We start from the raw sequence: 27400 nt of genomic DNA, 5'->3' as shown, positions 1-27400 counted from the left end.
GCGCGCCTCATCGTTCGTCATGCGAGAATAAGGTCGAAGGGAGTTGCATTGGTCTCCGCGATGGGCGAGCGCGAGAGTCTTGCTGGGAGTTTCTCGAGGGTGTGGTGATTGGTCCAATTTTTTTGCAGCATGTGCGCGGACGCGTGTGGTGCGACAAACGGCCCGAGAGAAGACAACGGCGACTGCTACGGGTGGAATGAATAAATTCGGCAATTTTGTTTTTAATATTTTTTCTAAGCTTTTAAATAAAATTCTCTGGTCTCGCAATTTGCTATCGCAAAACCCAAAATTTTTATATCATTTTATGTGTATATATATATGTGTGTGTGTGTGTGTGTGTGTGTGTGTATGTGTGTGTGTGTGTGTGTGTATTTGAGGCAAAATATTATTACGACAAAGGGTGCCGTATGTGTTATGGTTAAAATTAAATTGGATGCTTCCTGCGACATCGCAAACAAATATCTATAAAAGTCCGTTTTTGTTGAAATACGGTGTAACAATAAATCAATTTCGAAGTAATATAGATCCAGCACGTACAATGCTGCGAATTAAATTGGAAGCTTCCTATGGCATTGCAAACAAATATCTGCAAAAAATTCATTCGTACTAAATGTAGTATAACGATAAACAAATTTATTTTATTTGCACTGCCGTTTTACCGATTTTTTGCTTAATCCCTACGTAGGAAAAGAAGTATACGCGTAAAGTATTGTGTACACAAACGTAAATACATGCGTATACACGGTCGCGGAAAAATGTTTAAAACTCATTGTAAAGAAAAATCGGACTAGCCATACGCGCGCGCGGTCAATCGCTCGCTTCTCGTCATTCGTTAAGATTAACAGGATCACGCGACCGTTCTCGCGGCCTTCTAATTGCGAGAACGGTTTGGCTTGCGCAACGATGATTGCGTCGGAAATTACAAATCACTTTATACTCGTGGAATTATGACGAGAAGAGGAAGAATAAGATGAAAGATCGGTCTCTGAAATACGCGCGGCTTTACGCGGGACTTTGTCCTCGTGACGCAGCCTGTCAAATGAAGTAAATTTTACGGCGAATCGCCATGGCGATACGTCGATGGATATTTAAACGCAATAACGAATCGTCGAAATGATTGCTAATAGGACAAAATGCACTGGCGATACGATCGGCTAATGCAATAAAATTCACCGGCAGCATCGGGAGAAATTTACACAGCGGCACAATAATACAGCGCGCCGAACGGGGAGGGGACATAGGGTGGGTGGCGGGAGGGGGAGGGAGGGCAGCTCGCAGAATCTCAAATCTCTGACAAAGTGCAGCGCTCACATTGGAATCCGAGCGCGGATATATATCGCGCATTATCGCAGGACAAAACGACTGTTTGTGCGCATCTATTCGCTCAAGTATGCGAGTCGATAATTGAATGAAAAGCGTAACATGACGATGTCGCGTTAGCAAATATTTGGCGCTAGTGCCTTGCACAAAAGGATACGATCTATCGCATTATTATTTGCGGGATTAACGCGGCGAATGTATTCGGGCCGGTACAACTCTCGCCGGCGCCCGCCGCCGCGGCAAATTTGTATGCGAATAGCAAATAACGAATGACTAATGAAGTTTCATTCGCGGGGCAAAGAATAGCGCATTGTCCGGGGCAAAAAGTTTCCGCGTGTCACGCGGACGAAAGTATTGAATTAAGGCAACATTTTATCCGAGCGATTTATTCGCATTATTCCGTTATTATCGTCGCATTCTACGCGCGATGTATTCAATTCGTCGCTCGTTTTTCGCACGCGTGCACTCGCGTGGAGTCGAGCGCCGCGCAAAAATCAGAGCCGAGCGAATTTACTTGCTCTTCGACAACCGCTGTCTCTCTCTCTCTCTCTCTCTCTCTCTCTCTCTCTCTCGCATCGCGAACGCATCGCGTGTACGGACGAAAATCCGCGAAATAACCTCGCGTATTAATTGAATCGTAACCTAAAATACGAAACGCGAGATCGTTTCTTCCCGTCTCCGCTCGTGCGCGCGGCGCTGCTCAGTCTTTAACATGGCGCGCTCGGTCTTTAACGCACGACATAACGTCAAACACTTACACGTCTGTCAAACTGCCAGACACACAACTCCGAGTCATGACGCGCAAATATCAGGACAGCGTTCGACCTGGAAATGCCTAATTGTGGAAGCGAAGCTGAAGGTATCTCCGTAAACGTCGGGCGTGCGCGCGTGCGTGCATGCGTGCGTGCGTGTGTGCGTGTTCTGCCTGGGAAAAATGCGCTGCTCGCTCGACAAATCCTCACTCACTCTTTTTTCCCTTCTCCGCAGTGCGCCGCTTGATATTTATTGCTTTAATTTACCGTGCGCGTGTTTAATTATGGAGAGTTAATTTTAAGTCGCGCGCGGCTCCTAATGCGCGGGATACGATTGCGCTGGCTCTTGAGAGGGCTCGTCGATCGCGACACGCGCGATTTTGACGTCGGGCTAAAAAAGCACAAAGTGTGCCTCGTAAGGTATGCATTTTCTGATGACTTTGTCGCTCAGCAATACACGGTACATTCGACTTGTGTGACAGAATTGCCACACGATTCTGTCTCGAGAATTAAAGTTAAGGAGGGAATTACATGCGGAGCAGGCCGTTTTTAAGGCTATCTTTACGAATTTTTTTTTAATAGAAACGGTAGAATCAGTGGACTTGAAATATTCACAATGTATCCATTAATGTTTAAAGTATGAAATAAATTTGTTACTATCTATATGGAAAGTACACATAAAGACTTTAAAAGTAACTTCATGGAAACACCTTTTCTTCAATCGTCGACACGGTTACGCAAAAATTGCTGAGCTGAATAACTTGAAATTTTTACACAATGTACAGTAAACATGTAGTTTTCGTCCCTATCTCAAACACAGTTATATTTTATTTTATTTATTTTCTTTAAACATGAGTACAATTTGAGAAAAGTTTCATTTCCGATACTTTTTTTTTGTACAGTCATTATTTTTCCATACTTGGCTTCACTGCCTTAATTTTGGTACGGCCTATAATGGCAACCATATGTTTTACAAATCCTTCTTAGTTTTTGATTTCTGAATAGTGAGGGGCCCGGAATTATGTCGACAGCAAACATAGAGCTCGCAAACGAATGACTGTATTTTTATCTATAATTAGAAATTGGATCGGTTTTTACGATTCAATAAAATTTATTTTATACTTTGGACATTAATGAATACACTGTGAAAATTTCAAGTCCATTAATCCTACCGTTTCTGTTGAAAAAATTCATTGAAAAAATAGTCTTGAAAACGACCTTCTGCATGTAATTCTTCCCTTAACTCGCTGCCTTGTGACAAGGAAAAGGAACTATTATTCTACGACTTTGCGTCACCGAAGGCGCAAGGATAAGATATTTTACGTTCCAATCTGTATTATATGTATAACAAATATCGAATATTGTCCGCCTTTTCAAATTTCGATATTTAACAATTTTTTCGTGACATTGCTGAATCTGCACCGGCAGCGGTAAACAAAGTACAACATAAATTGACGAAATTATCCTGTTGTGTAAAATGCCGGATTATACACTCGGGACGCATCTTCTCGCTTCTCGCTGCCTCGTGTTCAATGTCTAAAATTGGCGAAGACTGTTCATTAACAGACGCCATGTGACTCCGTGCCAAGAAACGCTCGGTCTTTGTTCGCCGCGCTGTCCCCCTCTGTTGAGAGCTTAACGCCAGTGTGAGGGCATAAGATAGAAAAGAGACAAGAGGAGGAGGGCGCAGAAGAGAGAATATAGAAACTTCGTAGGGGAATTAAAACAAAAGCAAAGAAGCGGTCGCGGAGAGGAGACGGCCGCGCAGCTGCGGAGCGAGAATATGGATCGGGATGGACAAATGACTGGTTTATTTCAATCTAATTAAGCGCTATTTCAGCAGACATACACACACACACATACACACGCGCGCGCGCGCGCGCGTACACATTTTGGCATCGTTACAACTGGATGTACGTCCATTAATCACAGTGGAGCAGAAATTCTTAACGAGAAAATATGCTGGTTTTAATTTAATTTCATTCTCTCGCGATACTTTCTCAATGTTCAACCTTTTTGCCACGTATATCCACAATTACGTAATGAATATCACATTGTTAAACATGGCGGACAGATGGTAGAGGAATTCGTTTTCTATAAAAATACACAATATTTTTCGTTCAGCGGGTTTTCGGCGGGACACACAGTTCGGGCTTAGAGTCAACATTGGAAAACGCTCGGAAAAATTTATACAAACGTATGATTTTCGTTATCGAGTGAAAATTAAGTTTCGACTAGTGTCTCTTGGTGAGTACTCGGGATTGCGCGTGTGATATGCTCAATAAATTAGGTCCGCAATCTTCGCTACGCGAGTCTTTGGCGCGCAAATGAAAGCGAAACAATTTCGGCGGTCCCGCAGGCGCGGGCCGAATTAAAGAAAGCTAGGTGAAGGAAGCGGGGGGCGGGGGGGGGGAGGAGGGCAGGTGCAGGCGAGCGAATAACATGCAGCGAAGGGCAGAAAGAAGGCGTGCGAAAGAATGACACGCAAACGCCGAGGAATCTAATGGAGGTGAGAAAGAGAGAAATGGAAATGGAGGGAGACAGAAGAGGACGAGGTAGATACTGATGAAGAAAAAGAGCAAATATACGCTACCGAAATAGCCGGACATTCCGTTAACTTGGCTTTCTGCAGCTACTCGAGACGGAGAATAAAGGGTCGCCGACGGGGAAGGAAAACGGCGTTTGTCTGTCGTGTTTCTTACTGGTTCTACCTCGTAGGAGCGTTTCAATTACGAAATCCTGCGAAATCGTCCGACAATTCTCGCAGAGTGTTCGCCCACCCGTTATATTTGCCGTGCCACTGCGGTGTCCCTTTCCCCTCTAGCCCCACCGCCCAACCGCTCCTACGGCTCCTCTTATCTCTCCTCTCTCTCACTTTCTCTCTCTCTCTCTCTCTCTCTCTCTCTCTCGCTCTCTCTCGCGTTTGCTCTCCCCGTGTTGCAGGAACAGAGAAATAAAAGAGGCACATCTATTGTTTGTACGACATAGAGTAAACACACCGGCAGCTGGAAGAAGTGAAGGCGAAAGCTTTCTGATTGCAGGCTCTCGGTGCCCGGATATTCATGTTCCCTTTTACATTCACGCATAGCTATTAATTGATAATTCCCCGGCGATTTGCTGGCGGCCGCGATATCGCGGCGGCAAGACGCGCGCCGCTCGCCCGATCGTTTATCGATCAAATCGGCAGCACAATGGCGCGACTGATTGAAAGGCGGACGGATCGAAAGATATTTATGGTCGAAGCGTGTCTCTCACAGAATCAGTCTGAAGCAGTGCCAAAATTTGCAGCGCTTTCTCGCGCCTCGAATGTAAAAAGACGGGCCTTGATGAACACGCGACTCTGTGCGTTTTATGTTTCGCTGCGAAGGCAGTTTTTCGTTTTTCGGGAGAGCCGCCTTAATGAGCGCGCCCGCGACCGGCCAAGATGCTAATTGATCGGTGTTGCCCAATATGGGACGTGGGAATAATTAATACCCGCGTTGAGACGAAAATGAAAGACGCACTTTTAAGGGGAGAATTACGTGCGAAGCAGATCGTTTTCAAGGTTATTTTTACGAATTTTTCTAACAAAAACGGTAGGATCAATGGATTTGAAATTTTCACAGGGTATTCATTAATGTTCGAAATATAAAATAAATTTGTCACTATATTGTCTATATAGAAAGGACACACGAAACTCTAAACGCGTTTATCTGAAAGCATTGTTTTCTTAAACTGTCGACACGATTACGCAAAAACTACTGAATCGAATAACTTGAAATTTTTACACATTATACAGTAAACATGTTTTCGCTCTTACCTCGAACACCTCGTTATATTTTATTTTATTCATTTTTTTTTCACATGATTACAAGTTGAGAAAAGTTTCATTTTCGATACTTTTTTTTGGTACAGTTATTGTTTATCCAAACTTGGCTTCACTGCCTTCATTTTGGTACGAGTTATAATGGCAACCGTATATTTTAAAAATCTTTCTCATTTTCTGGTTTTAGAATAGTGAGAGGTCCGGAATTATGTCGATAGCAAACATAGAGCTCGCAAACCGATGACTGCATTTTTATCTACAATTACAAATTGGATCGGTTCTTGTGATTCAATAAAATTTATTTTATATTTTGAACATTGATGAATACACTGTGAAATTTTCAAGCCCACTGATCTTACCGTTTCTGTTGAGAACTTCGTAAAGGTAGCCTTGAGAACGGCCTCCCGCATATAATTGTTCGACCGGAGGCGAAAGATCGCTCAATATCTCGATTAGTAGAATCAGACACACAATTGTATCCTTCTCGTCGAAAGTGGAACCATCTTAGCTTTCGAGTGCAATTTATTCCACGTCGCTATGATTCTCCTACACGGAGATATTCGCAAGCGGCGAATCGTTTGACGGGCACCGAGGCCCAGCAACAACGTTAGGCGCGTGCCGCCGATGGACGGCAAAGGGCTGGACATCGCTTGCAAGGGTTGCAAATTCTGAACCTTCGTATCACGGCGAGAAATGGACGCACGAGCATGGGACAAACGCTATTTTCCTCGGCGTCTCGAGCGGGACGCTTATAAAATCGTCGCGTGTGCTCTCATCGTGAGACGCGTTTGCGACAAAAATGCTGAAAACGAAGAATGTGAAAAGTCTCCGGCAAGTGCAAAGTTCGGATTAAAATCGCGCGGAGATGGCTTCGTCCACAATCCGCTCGTTGCATTCGGATTCGACGTGACGCCGTTTTACTTCCTTCACATTGCTCGCTTCCTCGCTCGCGCATTTCTATCTCCATCTCTTTCACTCTCTGCAATTATATTAAGCGCTTAATCTTAACGAATCATTGTGACTTATACCGATGACCTCCTGGACATTGCAGATGAAAACTGGCTGTTATGAAGCCGGCCGAATAAAGGAGCGCGCGATATAGTGCCGTTGCGCACTTAAATAGCCAGATATTGTGTGCGAGCGTTTGACAAATGATCTCGCGCTCTTCTCCCGGATCCTGCGCGGCTCTAATGAAACCGGGATATAGAATACGTATTCGTAGTAATTCGCGGCGATAATTACCGAGCATTTTAGGCCGCCAAGGCGCGCCGGACGGCGGGCGGGCTCTCGCGAGTGACTCGCTTCCCGACAAAAGAACTCTAATTAACGCGTTGAGCCGCGGGCGAGAGCTCGACGCTGATACACAAATGTCAATGCGCGCCGTGTATTCCCCGGAAGTGGAATCCGGTGTCGCGTCCGTCGCGGCGGCTGTTTTTGCCTCGAGTTCGTCTCGCCGATTATTTCATCGGCGCGCGTCGCGGCAACGCGATCGCGTTGTTGTAATCGTCGCGTATTCTCGCGCCGATTACCTAAGCCGCTCTCAAAGCTGCGCTCCCTCGGCGGCTCCGAAAACGCAGCCCCGGCGCACGGTAGCATAATCGCGGCGGCGTCATCCAGCTGTCGCGCGGCGCGCGCGTCAATATCCGGAGAGCACTGCAAACAAAGAGTTCGAGCCTCGAACGGGATTCACTCTCGTAACAAACGTACGCAAATAAGGATTCCACGCGGCGCGACTCGCTGCGGCGCGCGCACACTGTTTCCTAAAAACAGTCCCGGCCGGTGGGACGGTGGCGGGCGAGAGGGGGGGACATGTACCGGGCGCGATACGATGGTCGATACCGTGATTGTTAGACGGCACACATGATGTCGATGGAACATTACATTATGCAATTACGCGCGTTATTCCTCGCGTTTGATTCCGCGGCCGCGCGCGCGCGCGCGTGGATTTTCGCCGGATTTCGCGCTGCGATTTTGAAGTTGAACGCGGCGGCGAGAGCGAGAATCGCTCGGTTCTCGGTTCTCGGCTCCGCGGGAATTCCGGGGGCGAGCGGCTTTTTTTGCGCGCCGTCGCGAATGATTTTTTCGCCGGCGAGGGAAATGCGAACCGAGTCGTATCGAAAACAGCGCAATGGGGAAAAGAGTTTCTCTCGAGCAACAGCGCCGGGATTCCGGTGGGATCCCGTTGAAATATTCATACGTCGCGTTTAAGACGTCAGAGGGCGAGGGAGGAGGGGCTGGGGTGAGCCCGTTGATTACATCACGAGCGAGCGGACGGTGTTATTCGCATTCTAATTCGACGTTTGACTCTTTTGCGCGCATCGAACGCACGCGCCGAGCTCTCTCACAGCCGTCGGATCGCCGGCGGACGAAACTCCGTGATGCACAAACGGCCGTGTGCGATGCGTTCAATTCGGAAATGATTAGTTGCGAAAACGAAGACATCGCGTGTGTGCACTCTCTCTATCTCTCTCTCTCTCTCTCTCTCTCTCTCTCTGTGTGTGTGTGTGCGCGAGCGCGCGCGCGATTGAAGTTCTCCTATTTACCGGAATAGCTCGACGAGAATTGTGATTGGCGAGCGATTCGCCGACGTCGAATAAGGCGAATATAATTATATGTAACGCATGCGTTCTATCGCGTTTCTCTGTAAGTATTCCCCGCGCGTTAGATACGCAGATAGAATAACGGGAGATTGAGACGATGCTTTCAACGGGCTACAATCGATATGAGATATATATGCCTGTGTGCGTGTGTATGGCCGTGATTATATAGGTCGGGGGGATGGCGATGAAGCAGAATCAATTAACGTAATTGAACGGCGACGAATCGGCAGAGAGAGAGAGAGAGAGAGAGAGAGAGAGACAGAGAGAGAGAGAGAGAGAGAGAGAGCGATATTTTTAAAAATAATAGTCGTACAAGGACCCGCCGGTTTATATTTGCGGCGATAAATTATATACGCAACATCGTCGAGTTTGTATTTCCGTATGAAGCGCGTCAACGACGTTTATCTCGCGTCTGGCGACAATAGACGCATAAATCATTATCTGAGGCATTAACGTCCCGACATAACGCCGACCTTGTCGTTTCAGCTCGTGCATGTCAATACACGTATTAACATATGAGGAGTTTCCGTCAGCGATTAGGACAAACGATATAATTCGAAGACGCTGTGAATAGAAAAGAGGTATCCGCATGTGCCAGCTACACCGTTCTCCGTGTTTTAAATAAATATCGAATACATTCTCACGCATATCGGGCGTCGAAATATCGAGTCGCCAAACTGTATCACCCGATAGAATCTCGCCGCTTTTTACCCGCAATGTCTTCGATATACGAGATATAAGATCGAGCTACATTATCGCCGCGCGTCTTTGCAAATCTCTCGGCTCATTGTCAGCCTGGTCGGGATCGCGAGCGATTTCTCCGCGAGATTGAAACCGCCGCGCCGGGAATCCAAAGCCTTCGATTTCGCCCGATCTCAAAATCGAAGCTGGCCGACTCTCTCTCTCTCTCTCTCTCTCTCTCTTTCTCTCTTTCTCCGCGCAGAGGCAGAGCCGTATTTCTAACGCTTTCTGAAAGAAAGGCCAGGGCAAAATCCGCGGGGGTGATCGGTGGACGACGAGCAGGGATCGAGGGTGGTACTCTCCGCCGGCACGAAGCCGAATAACAATGGCCACATCCGTGTATGCGTTTCCGGTCGGTGAGCACCTTCCGGTTGTGAATTACGCGGATGAATAAATAGAGTGGGGACCTAGGTATTCCGGGCTGCGGAAGATATTACGAACGACCGGGTCCGCGAGCATATACGTATAAGCTCGTTTAATGAAATTAAAATGAATGGCAAAGCATGGATTAGCAGCTTCTGCTGTACGACGGATGAATACCCCGCGACGACGAGAAACCGCTCGACGAGCGGCGAAACGTTACGCACGGAAAAGCAAGAAAACTTTTCGCAAATTAACTTCTTACTCCATGAATCCATTACGGCGAAATTAAAAATTTGCCTTTGACCTTACGGGCTCGCGGATCGCGATATTTACTCGAGCAATACGAGAAACGTCTCGTGACTGGCTGCACAATCGGGAAAGGAACGATTGCACGCGCGCGGCGTGGAAATTATGTCGAGAGCGTAAGGTAATATTTCTCCGCGCGAGGCTTCGATTCCGAAAGCTGGGAACTTTACGACAAGTTATTGCAAATTCTGCTTGCAAATGGTCCTTTGATTTTTGCGCGCACGCACGAGTAGAAAATGTAATTTTGTTCCACAGCGATCGAGAGATGATAAACCGGCGGCATTTCTTACGTAATTTTTAGTGCAACGTGAGATCGATGTCATGGAAGGCAGATTGCTGTAACAAAAAAAGTTTGCCGTCTTTTCGACTTAATTTTTCATATGGAATTATTATCTTTGCGACAGTTGAGTTGATTTGCGATCGTTGTGCAAAAAATGTTACATCGTGTCAGTTCTCAAATGTTGGAGAATTACGACAAGTCGCATCAATGTCGCGTTGCTCTCGGGTCTCCGATGAAAGATCGATTCCATTCCAAAGCTAACATTCGCTCGCGATTCCTTCGAAATATGTCGGGACAATAATTCAAAATAAACGAGCGAATAGCCAAGACGTCGCTGCATCCGTCCGCGAACTCTGTTGCATATTTCACGAATCACCAGCTGCGCAGACCCGCGCAATCTCTCTACGCCGCGCGATTTTGGTTTACCCAAATATGTATTCACGAAGAAATGGATATCCCGGTGACTGCACCTTCATAAACTGAATTCTTGTCAAATTTGCTCTGCGAATTCAATTAAACGAGAGTGACTAACTACGTCGTCGTTCTTCGCGAGGCAATTGATGATTCATGCTTTGTCAGCAGTTGAATATGAAAAGCAAGTCCGCCGCGGCTTTCGTTACAGCGCGCGATTCGACGGAAGCACGCGCGAGAAGTTTCCGCGGGAGAAAAAAAAAAATGCCGGAGGAGGTAAAAAAACGAGCACGCACCCTCGCGAAACTCGGCAACTGAGCGAAGAAGTCGCTGTAAAGTCGGATTAATTGCAAGTCGATGGCGGTATGCGCCATGCACACTAAACGCTACAGTGCTATACGGCAAGACTAATTAGTCTAATGGGCTACGGTGTTTGTATTTAACGTGTAAATGGCGCATTCAAAGGATCGGCACCGGCCTCTATGGACGCTCGAGTGCGCATCTACGTTTTCCTCCGCAAAAGCGACATAACACACATTGTGACCGTCGGTCCCCATCGAGATTGACGCGATATCGACAATATTGATGTGAAGAAGAAGCATCGAATTTCCTGTCCCCGCGCTCTGACAGTTTCGCCGTCGCCGATTTCGATTCCAATTAAGCCTGCATCAGCCCGAAGGCTCACTTAAACTATATAAAAAAAAAAAAAAAAAAAAAACATTTTTGCCCACAAGTTTGAGAAGCGTCAAAAGTGACGTAATTGCATGTGTCAGTATTTTCATTATTATGCGCGAGCAATATTTTCAAGATTCGCCCGAACGTAACTTTTCAACGAGATGTGCAGACAAATTGCTGTGCGAGCAAATTGGCAGGCGTGAAAATTCAGCTCGCGATGAAGTACATGAAGCGTGAATTTTGGGCTCGGTTTACATATCGGTCTGAATATTTTCGTTATGTGCGTGTACATCGGTTTTATACAAATGTAGCCTTGTCCTCGTGTTTCTTCATCGACATTCCTCTGACTGCTATTCGTTTCTCCCCACATAATTACGAGATGAAAAATATTGCACGATATCAATCCAATTTTTTTCCCATGTTTACACGTTAAACATAATCACTAAATTTTTCCTTCTGTTCTATGAAACATTTCCATGCGGTGGTTGATGCATTTAATTTCGGCAATTTATAACGAATAGATTTGTGGAATTTTTTCTCAAACGATTGTTTCGCCGATTCCCAATGCGGAAAATTTAATTTGTCTCTACCGCGTCCGCCGGGTGAATCGCGCGCAATCAGTTTTTCATTTTTATTCCATTTATATAAAAAAGCAGCGCGAAGCGTCGCACAACGATGCGCGAAGGTGTTGAAATTGGTTACATTACGTTGTACACGATGCGCGATTACTTGTCGTACAAAAAATTACTTGTTTCCACGACTGCTTCCTTTATAGTCACAGTCGCGCGTAACAGTTGCTTCGGGAGGATTGGAAAACGACGAGAGAACCGCGAGTGAATAGCTCGCAGGATAGCGGGATCTCCTTGGAGCGTTATGAAGGATCCGCGAGTCTAATTGAAAAATTGTGCATGCGTGCGTCGAATGGAAGTCTGCTTTCGATCCGAAGGATATCAGAATCGGATGCGCCCGGATTGAAATGCGACGCTCTCGCGATGAAAGCGACATTGAATCGATCGATTTGCACATTACGCATATTTTATTCCGCCTTTCCTTTTTTTCCCTCCTTTTTCGTCCTGCGAGTGTAGTGTGTCCGCCGCAATGTCGCGCGGAGCCGGGGTAGCCGGGGGCGGCGGGGGGCGGGGGGGGGGGGTTAGGGGCGCACGTAGTTTCCCGTCTCGCAGGCGTTGCCGCGTCAACGTGCCGGCAGCCAGCCGCGCGACGGTGGGACTTTAATTCGTGTTTTCGGATTTCCAATACCGTGTAAAGCATCGAAGAAAGACGACGACGAGTAATACATGATGGTCGATAAGGACAAGTTCTCCTCTCGAGAGCCGACAGAGAAGCGTCGAGCTGCGGACGAGCTGGGCGGACGCGCAGGGCGGGCAGGAGGAGGGGAGCTGGCGGCGGAGTTAAGGGCGTATCGAAAGGGGTTATTTCGTGACTGCTGCTTGCTCCACGCGTATTATCATATTTATAACTCGGTCGACTCGCAGGGGCGTGAAAAAGCCGGGAATGGACTTGGCGCGGCAGACGAAAGCCATCCGACGTGACGCGCCGGGGATGTCACGGCGGCATCAAGGTGTGAATCGGGTATGTTAACGAAGCGCACCATCACCGACAAGCTCCTTTTCCGTACGGTAAGGAAGAGCACGTCGGCCGTCGGCGGTAAATAAAGTGAATAAATGACGAATGCGCCGCGGATGCGAACGTGCACCGGGCGCGCTCTCGGCGACTTTCACGGGAATACTTAGGTGCCGTAATTTCTTAACCGTCTTGCAGCAAGTATCCACTTTATCGCGGGAATACTATTTTCTGCTCTCGGCCAGGCGCGCGCGCGGTGGCCTTAATTATCTTAATTGTTCCTTTGATCTCGTATCTTTCCCGCATGCGGAATAGTGACGCGCGGTACGAGTCACGTTGCAGTTGAATAAATCATAGCGAAAGTAATTGCCGCTTGTCGAGCGAGTCCATAAGTTCAGCGAACGCCGCGCCGCGACGGTTGAACGACCAGCTCTCTCGGAAAATGTACGTCAAAGTGCATCTCTCGCGGCGTATGTTAGTCACAGAGAGACAATTGTAGTCGCGCGTGCGACGTTATTTACAAGGGGCAGCGAGAGAGCGCGCGCATTGATGAGAGGACCCGACTCTCCAGGATCTGCGATCTTAGTTTCGCGTGAAGAACGCGCCTTCAGCTTCAGCGGCAGACTTTTACTTTTGTCGGAACGAAGTTAAACGACCGACTAAACTCATTCCGCTCGCGGGACCCTCGACCGCGAGCAGAGGGTGCAAACATTTTCCAAAAAGGGAAAGATCCCTTCTGCCGCTGTACATAAGTTTTCAGGCACAAATAAGTACCTATATATCCGCCCGTCCCTACGGACGAATACCAGATTAATCAGAAGATAATTTTTGTTAATAAAGAGCGAGGGAGAGCGGTGCCTGTGATTTATGTCTCCGGATTGCTCAATTTCGTCCCCCGAAGAGGCGACATTAAGCGGTACTATTATCTCTATCTCTCTCTCTCTCTCTCTCTCTTTCTCTCTCTCTCTCTCTCTCTCTCTCTCTCTCTCTCTCTTTCTCTGTGTGTGTGTGTGTGTATGTGTGTACGTACACCTAAACGCGTACAAAGTAGCGCGTAAAAATTAATCACGACGCGAACATTCCGCGCTCGTTGAAATTTCACGATCGACAAGAGGCCCTTGTTTTTAATACCTGACCCATGCGAGAACATTTGGTATCAGTTGTGCAAAATGGTGCGAGAGCATCGCGCGCGCGCACAAACGAGGCGCGCGATCGAATGAGATTGGCGGTTGATAGCGCCGTTTCATCCGTCAGAGAGTCGGAAGAAAAAAGAAAAACGCAAAATATCGTCCAAAACATATTGCGAGATTTTCCACAAAGTTCCAACTCTCACCCCGCGAAACTTACATCTTCCGCAATGCAGTGCGCCACTTTCCGCGCGCGCGCTTTCTCGGACTCTTGGATTCTGTTATTCCGGGAGTAACGGACGTTCGACGAATTTACTGATTTTCACTCCTAGCACGAAGCCCGACGTCTGCTGCGTAACGAGGAGTCAAGCTCTTTCGGGTAGAAGACCATCGAACTGGCCGTCGCCAAAAAGGTCGTAGAGGGAGTAACGTTAGATGCCGAGGTAACGGCAGGGGCGGGCTGGAAAGAGATGGGAGGCCGGGGAGGTGGGATGGAAAGGACCCTAACTTCTTAACCGAATTGTTAACTCGGCAGCAGTCGGACAGGAACAAACTTGTCCGTTAACTTCTTGCTGGAAGACTGGATCGAGCGAGCGAACGAGCGAGTGGGCGAGCGACCGAACGAACGAAGCGGGCGGTTGTGAAACGAAAGAGGAGAACGTATGGCGAATGGTACCGAGTAAAAAGGGAGAAAGAGAGAGAGAGAGGGGGGAGGGTAGGGGGGGAGGGGTAGTGAAAAAAGCAAAAAAGGAAGAGCAAGAAGAGGAAAATCCCCGCAAAGAGGGCTGATTCAGTAAACATAATTTGAATATCTGATTGCTGGTGGCATTAAGTTTCGTTGTATCCGCTCGCGCTTTAACCCTGCCTCCTCGTCTCCCGTCATTTCCTTCCTGCCTTCCTGTCGATCTCCTCGTTTTATCTCATATCGCGTGCTCGGTATTCTCATTCGTCAGAAAAACAGACGGGAAGAAAGTAACGGGTGGATACCCTCGTCGAAACCCTCTCCCCCGCTCGTCCGATGCCGCTGCCGCCGCCGCCACTGGAGAACTTGAAATTATTTAGATTTTATAACACAATAGCCAACTTTATGAGATGGGCCCAGTACCTGCATTTCCATAAGAATTTAATAATACCGCAACACAGCGCGCAATTAATGTACTTTTTTGCCTTGTTAGAGTGCAGCTATTGCAAAAGGCGGCAATCCTCAAAGGCAGACGTTCTTCGCGACGACGTAATAAGAATTATATCCTCGGCCGGTATAATATCGTTGGACGACGCTTCTGACGCAGATTGGCGGAAACGCTGGATCGCGACTTTTGCCGCCACCAATTTAGCCCCTCTCGGCGAATCCGCTTGAACAGCCAACAAATAGCGTGCAATTGGAAGCTATTCCGTAGTCCGGTAATCATGAGTATCAAAGAAATTCGCGAGTTTCGGGGCCGGCGGTATCGCCGAGGCTAACAAACGCGGCGACACGAGCAGGCAGCGCGAGGCAAGATCGTACATCTTCAATTTTTAATATTTTTCATACAGTAACGCTCTTTCGTCTGTCTCATTTCTCCTGTCCCGTGCATTATGATAAGTTACATCGCTCGCGATAAATTGGTGAAATGAGATGCACGGAGACGCATCGGAGCAATGCTCGACTTTAATTTCAAGTGCCGAGACACCTAGAGTGTTGCCGAGTTACGAACAATTCAGAAGGAAAGTTCTTTCGCGCCAACTAAATTTCAGAGGAGGTCGAATAAAAGGCAAATTCATATTTTCAGTCAATTCCGGGCGGGAATCGATTTTGACCGAATTTTCGTCTCGAATCTGTTCAGTTAGGAATATTTACAACGTTAAATATCAAACAAATAAAACGAACAAATTTCCAAAATTGAGGACGTAGCGATATCAATTATCTCCGATGACCGATGACTCGATGACGGTTGAACGTTGGAAGCGGAAATCAGCGGCAAATTGTTTGGAAAATTTTCACTGGAATAACAGTTTGCGGAGCGACACGCGTTCTAATGCATGTCGCGCGACTGCAATTTATGATAAAACAAATTTAATGGAGATCGTAACGGTGTAAACGGTCGACAGGAAGGGAAGGGGCGACGAATGAATTTTTCATTGTTTTAGCACCTTGGAGTTAATAACGGCTCTTCGCTCGGAACGTTTCAAAGCCAATAAATCGCCACTCACCTCTCGAAGGCTAGATTTGTAATCCCCTTACGGACTTCTCGGTCGCACGGTATCACTGTGTAACCGCGTAGCCACAGAAGCTTTAGCTTGCCAGCGGATACGGAAGCCGGTTGCGGCAATCTCAAATATTAATGCTCCACGTATATATACTGCGACTTCTACCGACTTAACATATTCTTTTGAGACAATCGTCGAATCGTCGAGTGAAAAACGGGAAAAAAAGCCAAGAGGAGAGAAGGGCGATGAAAATTCCTCAGCGAAGGTCCGAGGAAATATAGTCGCTGTTGATTAGCGGACTGTGAGTGAAGACGAAGACGTCAAGAAGGTAATCTCATATGGGAGGCGTGATTGTGTTGAAAAATGGCGGAAGCATAAAGTTCGGACGTCAGCAAAATCGTGTTCCGCACTTCGGGCCGAGCGTGCGCGGCTGCTCGGCGAAATTAATTACTTTACGCATAGTGCAGACGGAGGAATTAATAATTAATAATAATTCGCGAAACGCGGAAACGGACGTGGCGCGTATCGCGAGATTATGGAAGATGGAAATTGTTGGCGGAGGCCGCGGTGTTTGAGAGGAGAGAGAGACATGGAAGAGAGAAAGCTTTTCTTCCACACGTACGCAGTACGTAGAGAGAGAGAGAGAGAGAGAGAGAGAGAGAGAGAGAGAGAGAGAGAAAAAAAAGCACGGAAGGACGAGTTAGAAAGCAGAGACGGTGAAGGTGCGAAGTTGACTCGAGCTGGTGAGAAGAATGGAAGAGAGGAGAGAAAACAAGAGGATGAGAGAGCTTCGAGTATTTCGCCAACTTGGTAAGCCGAGTCGAGATCGCTCAAGAGAGGATTTCTTCTTGAGAAACATACCCTCCTTTCCTCACCTTTACAATCTTCCTTTTTCTTTCTGCCTCTGCTGTCCCTCCCTTTCTTCCTTCTTTTTTCCCTTTCTCACCCTCGCTCTCTCTCTCTCTCTCTCTCTCTCCTCTCTCTCTCTCTCTCTCTCTCTTCCTCCTTGAAATTCCTTTTGTTGAAGGTCACATCAAAGCCAACTAATTACATGTTAATTATTCTTTCGTTTATTCCCCTCCCCCTCCCCCCGCACATCCTTCATTAGTTCCCTCTGTACCATCTTCTAAAGGCAATGAAAGTATTTCGGCCGATGGGATTACAATGAACGGAGCGTCTCGTGTAATAAATCAGATTAGACACGGAATGTGACGCCTTATTGAGGGCCACATCTGCGACGGACAGTTTGTGTTTCATCTCGACGAGGAATGCAAACGTACACCTTGAAATGTACATCTGTATCTAATTATCGTGGAAGAGATCAAACGCCGTGCTCGTTCTTGGAAAGTTGTATTTCGAGTTTCCTCTTCGCCTTTTCCTCTTTGTTTCCACGTGAAGTTTCTCTCTCTCTCTCTCTCTCTCTCTCTCTCTCTCTCTCTCGAGCGAAGGCGCGGTCGTGTCCGCCGTAAACGTATAGGTACTCGGCCCGAGGGATACGGAAAGATAAGAAGAGGGTGGAAAAAGAGCGTCCAATGACTGAACCATGATCAAAGATAATTTCCGATGAAAGATTAAGGATTACTCCCGTGAGCCGCGCGCGCGCGGCCCGTCTAGGAATCAAAGTCTGCCGAAATATAAAATGCATGAAGCGAGAATCCCAGGGGTGCGCGGTACGTGAAACCTTTCCTCCCCACCTGCACACGTGTACTCGTACGTGTGCACGTTCAGGAGCGACTCCCATCCACCCACTTACCCCACTTAAAAGCAGATGGCACACGTTCGCCGCATACGCACGTACGCGTGCGCCTTGTGCATTTTGTACCGCGCGATCTCGCGACGATAAAACGGCAAAGTCGGATCGGCGAGCAACAATCGGGGAACTCTTTGTTACAGAGACTCGGCGCCAGGATAATTACCCGTCAAACATGGCGACGCGACTCCCCCCCTCCCTCCTCCCCGCGTTTCTTTCGCCACCTCTTGAAACATGCACGGCCCGCGAACCGTTTTTCAAACAAATTTCCTCGGCGACGACGTCCCATAAATCATGAACGCCCGGGGATCCGCGAGTACTTTTGCCGACAAATCTCGCGAGATGACAAATAAACAGCGAAAGCTTCTCCTTATTTATTTTCAATAAATTGTGTCGACACTTTTGCACTGTGTGCGCGGTGCAACCATGCTATTGACAAACAACCGCGTTATACGAAACAATCGAGAGTATTTGCGCGCACCTCGTTCTTCTTGCGGTAAATTTGCGCGAAAGAAACGTCCCCTCCCCCCTCCTCCCCCTTTTTTTACCTGCAAGATCATCCCGGAAAAAATGAGGCGTGCAATAGTGCAAATAGTCTTTGTATGCTCACTATAATGCTGTGGCCATGCTCGCGCGCGCGTTACAGCGGGTAAACTAATACGACTTATAGCTCTTATAAAAGAAGAGATATTCGGAAAGGGGGAGGGGGGGAAACAGGGAGGGGCGTTTGTTCCTGTTCGCCTGGTGTGTACTATGGCTACAATTATTCATGCTACGCAGGGCAATAAGCCCGTTTTTTACGGGATAAAACGAGCGACCGAGACGCATGAAAATCGTACGTATTTTCGACACGTATAAGCCGGCCCAGGCCGTGCTTGGACGTTAGATATTAGATCGAACGCCCTTACAACTGTCGCCGTACGTAATTAGGGGTGGCTTCCCCCAACGAAACAGATGGCAGCCCTTAGGCTACGAGATAATTTTGCGAAGAACAGTTGGGAAAGTACCGCGGCCCGTGGTACAAGCGAGAGAGCAAAGAGAGAGGGAAAGAGCGGGGGGGGGTGGGGCTGGAGGGATGGAGAGGCTGGAAGAGAGCGAGAGAGGGAGGGGGGAGTACGAATGCAAGCTAGAAATGTGGGAGTTGCACACGAACGGTGCACATGCAAGGAAGGAAAATGCGTGGCGAACGCGCGCGCGTGCCAATTTGCGAGCCAACATTCGTTATCCGAAATTTCTTCGATAATTCATTGAAATTAGATAAGCGCGTGCGCGCTGCGGCGGCGGTGGCGGCGGCGGGGTAGATACACCCAAGCTCGTACACGAAGTACGTATTAAACGTAACGACGGTGAGGCAATCGGCAGTAACCGACTAAAGCGGTTTTATTCGTCGCTCACTGCGATCAGATATCGAGACAATGAGAGGACCCTCCATATTCTCAATTGTGCACTCCGGGATCTATCTATCTTTAGAGTCGGCAGGACTCGCTACCTAAGAGATTGCATTCAAGGGCAGTAACACGCGAATTGAATGACCACCGTATAAAATTCGCATCCACTAGCGACCGCCACCACGATGATAATGGCCTCTCTCTATCCCGATTTCAAGACCGGCAATCCGCGCCGTGGGTGCTCGTAAAGACGATTGGATTTGGAGATCACCGTTCGACCACCCCGCCTCCTGAAAGGGGCCTCAATGTATGTACATTGTTTTAGTAGTAGATTCGAATGATGGTCGATCGCAATTTCTTTGAAATATCCGAGACGCGTCCCGACAAGCTTTATCTTAACCCACCGAGTGCCGTCGTAGGCGGCCCGAAAGGGGATCTAATACGTACCGTTCTTACCAGATTCTTCCTACTTCGCCGCGAAATCTCGGAAATTGCTTCCCTGGCGACTATTTCTGGGATCGCAAGTTGTTCATGTGAATGTTTTACGCGCGATCCAAAGCTGTCGCGCGGAGGATCGAGAAATACATATATGGATATTTCATAATGGGAACGATTTTAATTTTCATGTAAAGATTAACACAACGTATCAAATTACTTCTCTTGTTAAGTGCCGCAAGGTCCCGGCGACAGAATTAAACTGCTGCTCCCCTTCGAGACATCGGATTCTCAAACAGGTTCACATAAATTATTATCGATATCTGAAAATTATTACTATTCGCGGACGAGACGAATTTATGTATTTTTAAGATGTTTTTCCAAACACGGTAATTTAAAACACGCGTGCGCGCGCGCGCGACACACACAATACGTTCTCTATAAAAAATTTTCATAAAGAAGGCGAAGAATGAGGATGAGCGAAAGGCGCGCGCGCTTTCGTACGTTTTCAGGATGAGCGATGCGCAGTACCGATGTAAATGACACCGTGAGGAGCATTAATCTGCATCCGCTCTTCTTCGTCGTACTCTCGGCGGCGGCCTTCGAAAATTGTATTCACTCGCCGTTTAGCCGTGTTATACGCAAAATAATAAAGTGGGAGCAAAAGGCGGAAAAGTAAAAGGCGCGGGAGAAGAAAGTGTCGGGGCCGTGGGGCTTAATGCTGTGTAAGTAGTAGCCACTGCATTACAGCCAGATTCATTTGCATGCACTTTTACATCCTTCCGTCCTCAAAAAATATTTATCGCCCAAGGTTTCACCATGACGCCTCGCTTATGAATTATGCATGTGAAGCACGCGCACAGGACGTAGCTCATTCCTAGCGCAATTTCGCCATTGAAGCGTAATTTCAGCAAGCTCGGTATTAGAAGCCCTCGAGCAGCTTTTATAGTGCTTACGAGGGAGAACGAAAAGACGTGTCATTCGGAACGATGATCGCCCCAATTGCTCGGGCGGACGATGAATGAATGTCACGCGTGTACCGCTCTTGCGCAACGTGTCGTATGAAATATGACATTGCATAACAGCGTGTGAGACACACTCGACCCTTTCGTCTTAAATTACATTATCGGTCCCTTTCTGCGCCTGGCTTTATGCCTCGAAATGCTCGCGGATTGCACCGCGGTTTACACACGAGACGTGGTATTTTATAAAATTCAGCGATGCATTTTGCGCGAATTGTTTATCATTTGGCTCGCAACAAGTATCGTCTCTTTTGGAATTTTTTTCCAAATTGTCGAGAGAGTCGAATCCTTAAATATTGAGAATCGAACGGCCAGATCGAACCGATCAAATATAAAGTTTAAAAATTTCTACCTCGAACCGTTCGAAAAGAGTCTTCATTCTTATCTTGGAGCAAGGATCAATGGATAAATGAAATCAAATTTTCGCATAGAAATCCGATAAAATCATGGCTAGGTACAAAATATAGTAGATTGATCCTTGGGCGGATAAGCGACGAGTCGTAGGTGATATTATGTAACGTAGGGGAGCATTATACGCGCTACGCTATTCTCTGCGGCAAATTTAATGTGACCAAAATTGAACCCGAGACTACTACGCACTGATCCAAATCGTCCATTTAAATTGACGCACAAACAAATGTAAGGGATATCAACGGAGATGGACAGTTTATACGTGGATTGTTACGAGCTCTGGCAACATGTGCGGCCGCTGATTGACTATAGAGAATCGCGGGCTGTATAGTTAATGGTAAAATCACACACAAAGCATCGCCATCGTTATCCTGCAGAATGAATGGATAATATTCTATCTATAGCGTAAGACAGTTACACAACAATGTCGTCAACGAGTCATCAATCATCTCCATTAAAAGCTCTATCAAGATGCCAATTTACGATACGATTTATAGTCTAGAGGCCCGTTGAAATGGGCCTCTAGACTATAAATTTCAAGCAACACTTTTATATCAGAAAAAATAAGATATTATTGTTATCCTTTCTAGAACAGCAATTTTACAATATTTTTGTAAAAGTGATGGAACGTAAAATATTCTGTTTTTCTAAAGCAGAAATTCACGCGCGCACAATGCGCACACATATATACATACATACCAATGAAGATAAGCATTTCACGTAATAAACAATCTGACTGTTGAAGAACACATTATAGTCGTCTGGAATAAATTTTTGAACATGAAAATCTATTTGATATAATATCTTTTTATATATATTTATTTTGTGAGACGCGCAAGGAAGTGAAACAACTTCTCGCAGCTAACTTGACTTGTTTAATTTTGAATATAAATTGTCGAAACAGATATGCGCGAAAAATGTTTTAAAAAAATTTCATAATATTTGACGATAAGTAATAATATAACATTACAAGCGTGCATTCAGTTTTATCAGAAATATATTTTTTGAAAGACAACTGACGTCCGTGATTACATTTGCAAATTTCGCAATTTGCGTAGTGATGAAAATTGAAAAGCGTTTAATGATAAAATCACCCGCATGCAACAATGTTGTCTTGCGAAACGACATCTCTGGAAAATAAACTGGTGGTAACATCACAAATGAAAATACCGCGTCTATGACCGCGTTTGTTTCACTCGGCACCTTGGTAGCGGAATTTTGCATTACCATTCGTTACAAATACCGGAAAAATAATATTTTAGAAAAAATTGTTTCAACCACTCACATTTAATTGGCGAGCGCCTATTGTGTATTTACGTATTTCGCGTTAAAAAATAAATTATGTATATAAATTTATACATATACGTATATATGTATGTATATACACACACACACACATGCACATACTCTTATTTTGTCCAATAATACTTTTAATTGAGACGAATAGAGTTTGCAACACTAGGTTATCAAAGGATATACGAGTTACGATAGCAAAGTTATCGTGCTGGTTCAAAAGGTCGTTGTATATAACTTTCAGCGTTGGAATCACGTCCCTCATACGTGATATTTCTCGCGCAAGCTAGAAAAGATATTAAATACTTACCTTTGAAGACGTTAATAAGTTTTATATTGTTCGCATTTTAGTAAATACAGAAAAAACACATTTACATTGCAGTACACAGACGTTTCATGTACTTTTTAATTTTTATCCTTACAGAAAGTTAAGAATTTCAAAAAAATAACGACAGAAATTATTTGAACAATATTACGTTTCCGGAACGTTTTCTCTCCCTCTCTCTCTCTCTCTCTCTCTCTCTCTCTCTCTCTCTCTCTCTCTCTCGAAATGGGATTACAAAGAGCTCATCAACCATAACATTTTTGTTTAAGATACTTTTCCAGATATTTATTAATTTTGTCGATATTTGCTCAGAATCAAACGTGTCATGTCGGTTTCGAATTTTATCTTCAAATCTTAAAACAGGCGATTGTAGAAATATATATGCCCCTTAAAGTTTGAGATACGGTATTTGAAGGAGAATCAAGTCAAAAGCTGCGATACTTTTTTTTACAGTACCGAAAACCGAGCACAGACAGCATTGTGCCTTCTGCTGTTAACAAACAGAAGCGTCGATGTCGCGTCTCTCTCGAGGCAAGACATGTTTCCGCGCCTATCTCGCGCAATTTTCAGAATCGCCGTTTCGCAAACGCTCGAGTAAAACTCTCCTCAAACTGTCGCATGAGGCAGAATTAGCAATCAATCAAACGGCCACAAACGGCGGCACATTAACAGCCGCGCGACTATCTAGCCGTCCACACTATCCGTCCGTCATGCGTGTTCCTTTTTTCCGGAGCATATCTAATCAATAAAGGAATTTGAACGTTACCAGTAGTAAATGCTGCGAATGTCGGCCGACTATTCAGCAATAGAAGGCAAGCGAAAACAAAGACCGTCAGCATCCTCGGTAGAAAACCAACGGTCATCCCCTTCTTCCTTGCAACATGTAGCCGCATCACCGGTACCCGATTAACAAATCCCACGGCACGAGTATCATCCGCGCAAGATCCACATTCGCATGCTATCAGTTCACCAACGTAGCAGTAGTTCCTCCGATCACTGGCAACTATCCCGAGACACTCGCTCCGTTCTTTAGATACCCAACGAGATGGACAAGTGGTGGTGGGGCAGCTGTCACGTCGCCCGGAACAACGTCCGGCGAGATCTCTCATCGGGGCAGACCGGCCTAGCCTACGTGAGAATTTTGTAAAAAATTATGTCCGTCCGATACATCCTAGACGGTGCGCGTCCAAAGAGCGGAAGATCGAGCGACGGGGGGGGGGGGGGGGTGCGTGTGTATTTTGTGTGCGTTGTGTACGTGTGCTGCGAGGCTGCTACTTGTCGAGTGCTCCTCGGCGAACACACTCGATTTTCGAGACGAGTCGGCGAAATTGCCGAGAGCTCGGCTTCCCTCCGCCTCGCCGTGTGTCGTTTGTGTGTAACACGCGTGTGGCACCGAGATTTGATACTCGTCGGACGATCACGGAGAGTCAGTTACGTGTGCTCGGCTTGGAACGAAACGGCAACAGCTCCAACATCTGCACGCTTAGGACGCCCGGCGTCGACTGACGTTCATAGAGGAGACCAGTAGAACCGGTCGACGGCACACGCCGCTGTCCCGGCGCCCGGCGTCACGGCGCAGATCTCTGCCACCCCCGCACAAGACCCTCTCACCCTTTCCTGAATCAGGCCAATCGGCGCTTGCGAGTCACCGCCCATCGTGTTGCAGGGGCGGCACCGCTCCCGAATTAAGATTTTCGACTTTTCTTAGTCCGGTCTACCTCGGTCTAGCTATCTGTCTGTTCTCCTTCACCCTCTGCCCATCCCCGGCCTCGCACCCTCAACACGCACTCTTTCTCTTTCGCGCGCCGCGCCGCGTCGCGTCGCGTCGCGTCGCCCCGCGCGTTGCTACCCCCGCGAGCGAAGCTTTTTGTCTCTTTTCCTTCTTCTTTTCTTTATAATTATTTTGCATTTCGACCGCGACGTGCTTACTGCACCCCCGAGGAGCAGCGAGCCACGCTGGGGATACACACGGACACACGGGTAATTCGTCCTGTGCTCTTTACGGCCTGGAAACGCAAGTATTCGAGAGTTTCGGAACTGGCCGCCGAGTCGTTGGGCTTTCCTCCGTCTCGCCGAGACGGAGGCTCGGTTAATGACAGCGCTGCTCTTTCTCTCTCTCTCTCTCTCTCTCTCTCTCTCTCTTCGTGTGGCTTTAGACGCGGTAAAGGTACATTTTTGTTTCTACTTTGCACGCGCGCGCGCGCGCGCGTGTGGTAATGAGCCCCGATATCTGCTCCAATTACTTCGCAGCGTCATCCGCAGAGTATTTTGTATACATACGCGATGGAGCGGTATTACGCTAATACCGCGAAAGAGTATGCAACGGATATTAATTTTACAACCTTTCCCCTGTCGCGCGGGGGGAATTTCAATTTATTCGCATAAACGTAACGCGCGGATAAACGGCAATTGATTTTACCCTTCGCGCGCATGAAATAGACGCTGATTAAAATAATATCGAAAGAGCGAGTGCCGGAAAGTATTAAGCACGACGCGTTCCAGCGAGCGTTTATCACTCGCTCGCCTTGCTCGCGGCTCGCGATTATCAAGTGCGAGCTTCCGGGCGAGAGGAAGGTTGACTGGAAACGCGCGGTTCTCGCGACCCGAGACCTATTAAGTTTCTTTTATTGAATAACAAGAGCGGCGCGCAAAAACGGGCTAATAGAAATATACAGTCCGCGCTTACCGAAGGGTAACATCGCGGAACGAAACGTACGACGTGCAAGACTGATGAGTACGGTTGATGGTGGAATCATGTAGGATGCGGCTGCAGCACCATTAGAATAATATCATCCATTCTTTATCAAGAAGCAAGTCGGAGATGCGCCGTGCGCTCATTTCACGTGACATTTAATTCTCGTGAAAAATCGCAGGCGAATTTGCCCGTACGAAATAGAGCGTAAAACTAGCGGGATGAGTTTAGACGTACTCTTTCGGGTTTCGCGACTCGAAAAGCGCGCGCCGCTCGAAAATGTCCAAGTGCGATATTCCGCGGACGATATGCAGGAATAATACGCAGGAATAATAGCGGCGAGGAACCTGGACGTAAATTCGCGTAAAAATTCTTTCGAATGTGCGGGTCGTTTCAGCGGCGCGATTATTGATTGTCTTTTCGTCAGAATTCTCCTCCACCGCGTCTTGCGGAGGCCGAGGAATAAAATGCGTTTGGACGGGTCTAAGTGAGATTATAGGCTCGTGAATAGCTTGCTGATGAAGTCGATGATTTCACGACGACCAATCAAAGGTATGTCACGTCTCGCACAAACATTTGCTTTTCTATCTTTTTTATCTTTTTTTTTTTTTTTTTTTTTTTTTTAACAAGAATGTATGCAAGAAGTAATTTAAATTCAAATTTTACCGATGGCATTCTAATGTAATTTTTGCCTCTATGGCAGATTGGATTTGACGACGATGCTAGTGTACGTAAGACAAATAAACGCGTTTTATTGGGATAAATTTCACATTTTCATGTTAATTCTAATTTTAGCTTTTTTAGCTTGACAAATAATAGTAATATGCAGAATGTCCGACGATACGTGCAAAGCTCTCGTGTACGTGTAGGTTGGGTGAAACTGGAGAAAAAATTCCTCCACCATTTTGCGACCAAGCGCGTAAAATTTCGAGTTATTAATCAGAGAAGATTGGCACATAATCGCGCGCAATTATTCGCAAATACTCTTTGATTAATAACTCAGAATTTTACGTGTTTTTTTTTTTTGCAAGATATGTGGAGGAATTTTTCCTTCAATTTCACCTAATTTACACTAGAGTTACACATGTTTACATCAAACACCCCGTATGCCTCTGCATCACGAGAGTTTATGCGATAACAAGAGAGAAACTTGATTTTTCTTATCTTGCATCTTGCTATCTTCTTATCTTGCTTATCTTAGCATCTTGCTGTTACTGAGGCACTAGAATTTTACTTCAATCGCATACGCTTTACAGACTTCTCTATAGTCATTTTAGGATTATATTACACGAAGATTAGGATTAAACATGACAATTACGTTCTGCTTGAGATTATATTTCGCCCTTATTGAGATTATCTTCGATTCACCAACGGACTTATCGGCATTTCATTCGATTGCCCATAATTTGATCGCGGCACTTGATTCATTTAGGATTGAGCATCCTCCTCAATCATTGCGAAGTAAATCGTGTTGCTCGCCGAGTATCGTCGCTCGTATGATGCGAATAATTTCTCAACGGCGATAAATAAAGTAGTTTCGAAATGATGAGAAACACTGGCACTGGTCGGATTAGTCTTAGACAATTAAGCACGTTTTTAAAACTGAAATTATCCTTGTGACGTTCGTCCAGGTATTCGTTGAAGCTCCTGTCAACGAGCACTGTGCAGGGAAACAGCCTGTGAACAATTATATAAAAATAACGAGGAATCGTGCGAATAACAGATGAAACGGAACATAGACAGGCTCGTGACGAATGCATAAGTCAGATGCATATCGTCAAGCAGAAACAAGATAATTGTATCGTTCTATCGTTAACAACACAGAAAACAAGGACGTGCAGTCGTTCGTTAAAAACAACGCTTTTCCCGGCTCTCGCCTAATATTCGCGATATATTCTCGTCGGTATTATGTTGTTTATCTCATCTTACTCGGCAA

At 46.4% G+C, this 27400-nt stretch overlaps 1 protein-coding gene across 4 annotated transcripts in view; it reads right to left on the bottom strand.

Annotated features, from left to right (window-relative positions):
* The window catches only part of LOC105181586 (neurotrimin), a 203625-nt gene extending 179335 nt beyond the window's left edge, over positions 1–24290 (bottom strand). For 2 of the 4 annotated variants that reach the window (XM_011138455.2, XM_011138454.2), the window contains exon 1: positions 23539–24289. In XM_011138455.2, the coding sequence (XP_011136757.1) occupies positions 23539–23881 (343 nt within the window). In that variant the 5' untranslated portion in view covers positions 23882–24289. Of the gene's footprint in view, positions 1–23538 lie in introns of all 4 variants that reach the window. The other 2 variants (XM_011138453.2, XM_025298073.1) reach the window with 2 other exon arrangements.
* Positions 24291–27400: the final 3110 nt, after the last annotated feature.

The sequence above is a fragment of the Harpegnathos saltator genome, unplaced genomic scaffold (genome assembly GCF_003227715.2).
Source record: "Harpegnathos saltator strain DR-91 unplaced genomic scaffold, Hsal_v8.6 scaffold203, whole genome shotgun sequence".
NCBI lineage: Eukaryota > Metazoa > Arthropoda > Insecta > Hymenoptera > Formicidae > Harpegnathos > Harpegnathos saltator.
The sequence above is the reverse complement of the archived record's forward strand: the minus strand, read 5'-3'. Positions and strand labels throughout refer to the sequence as shown.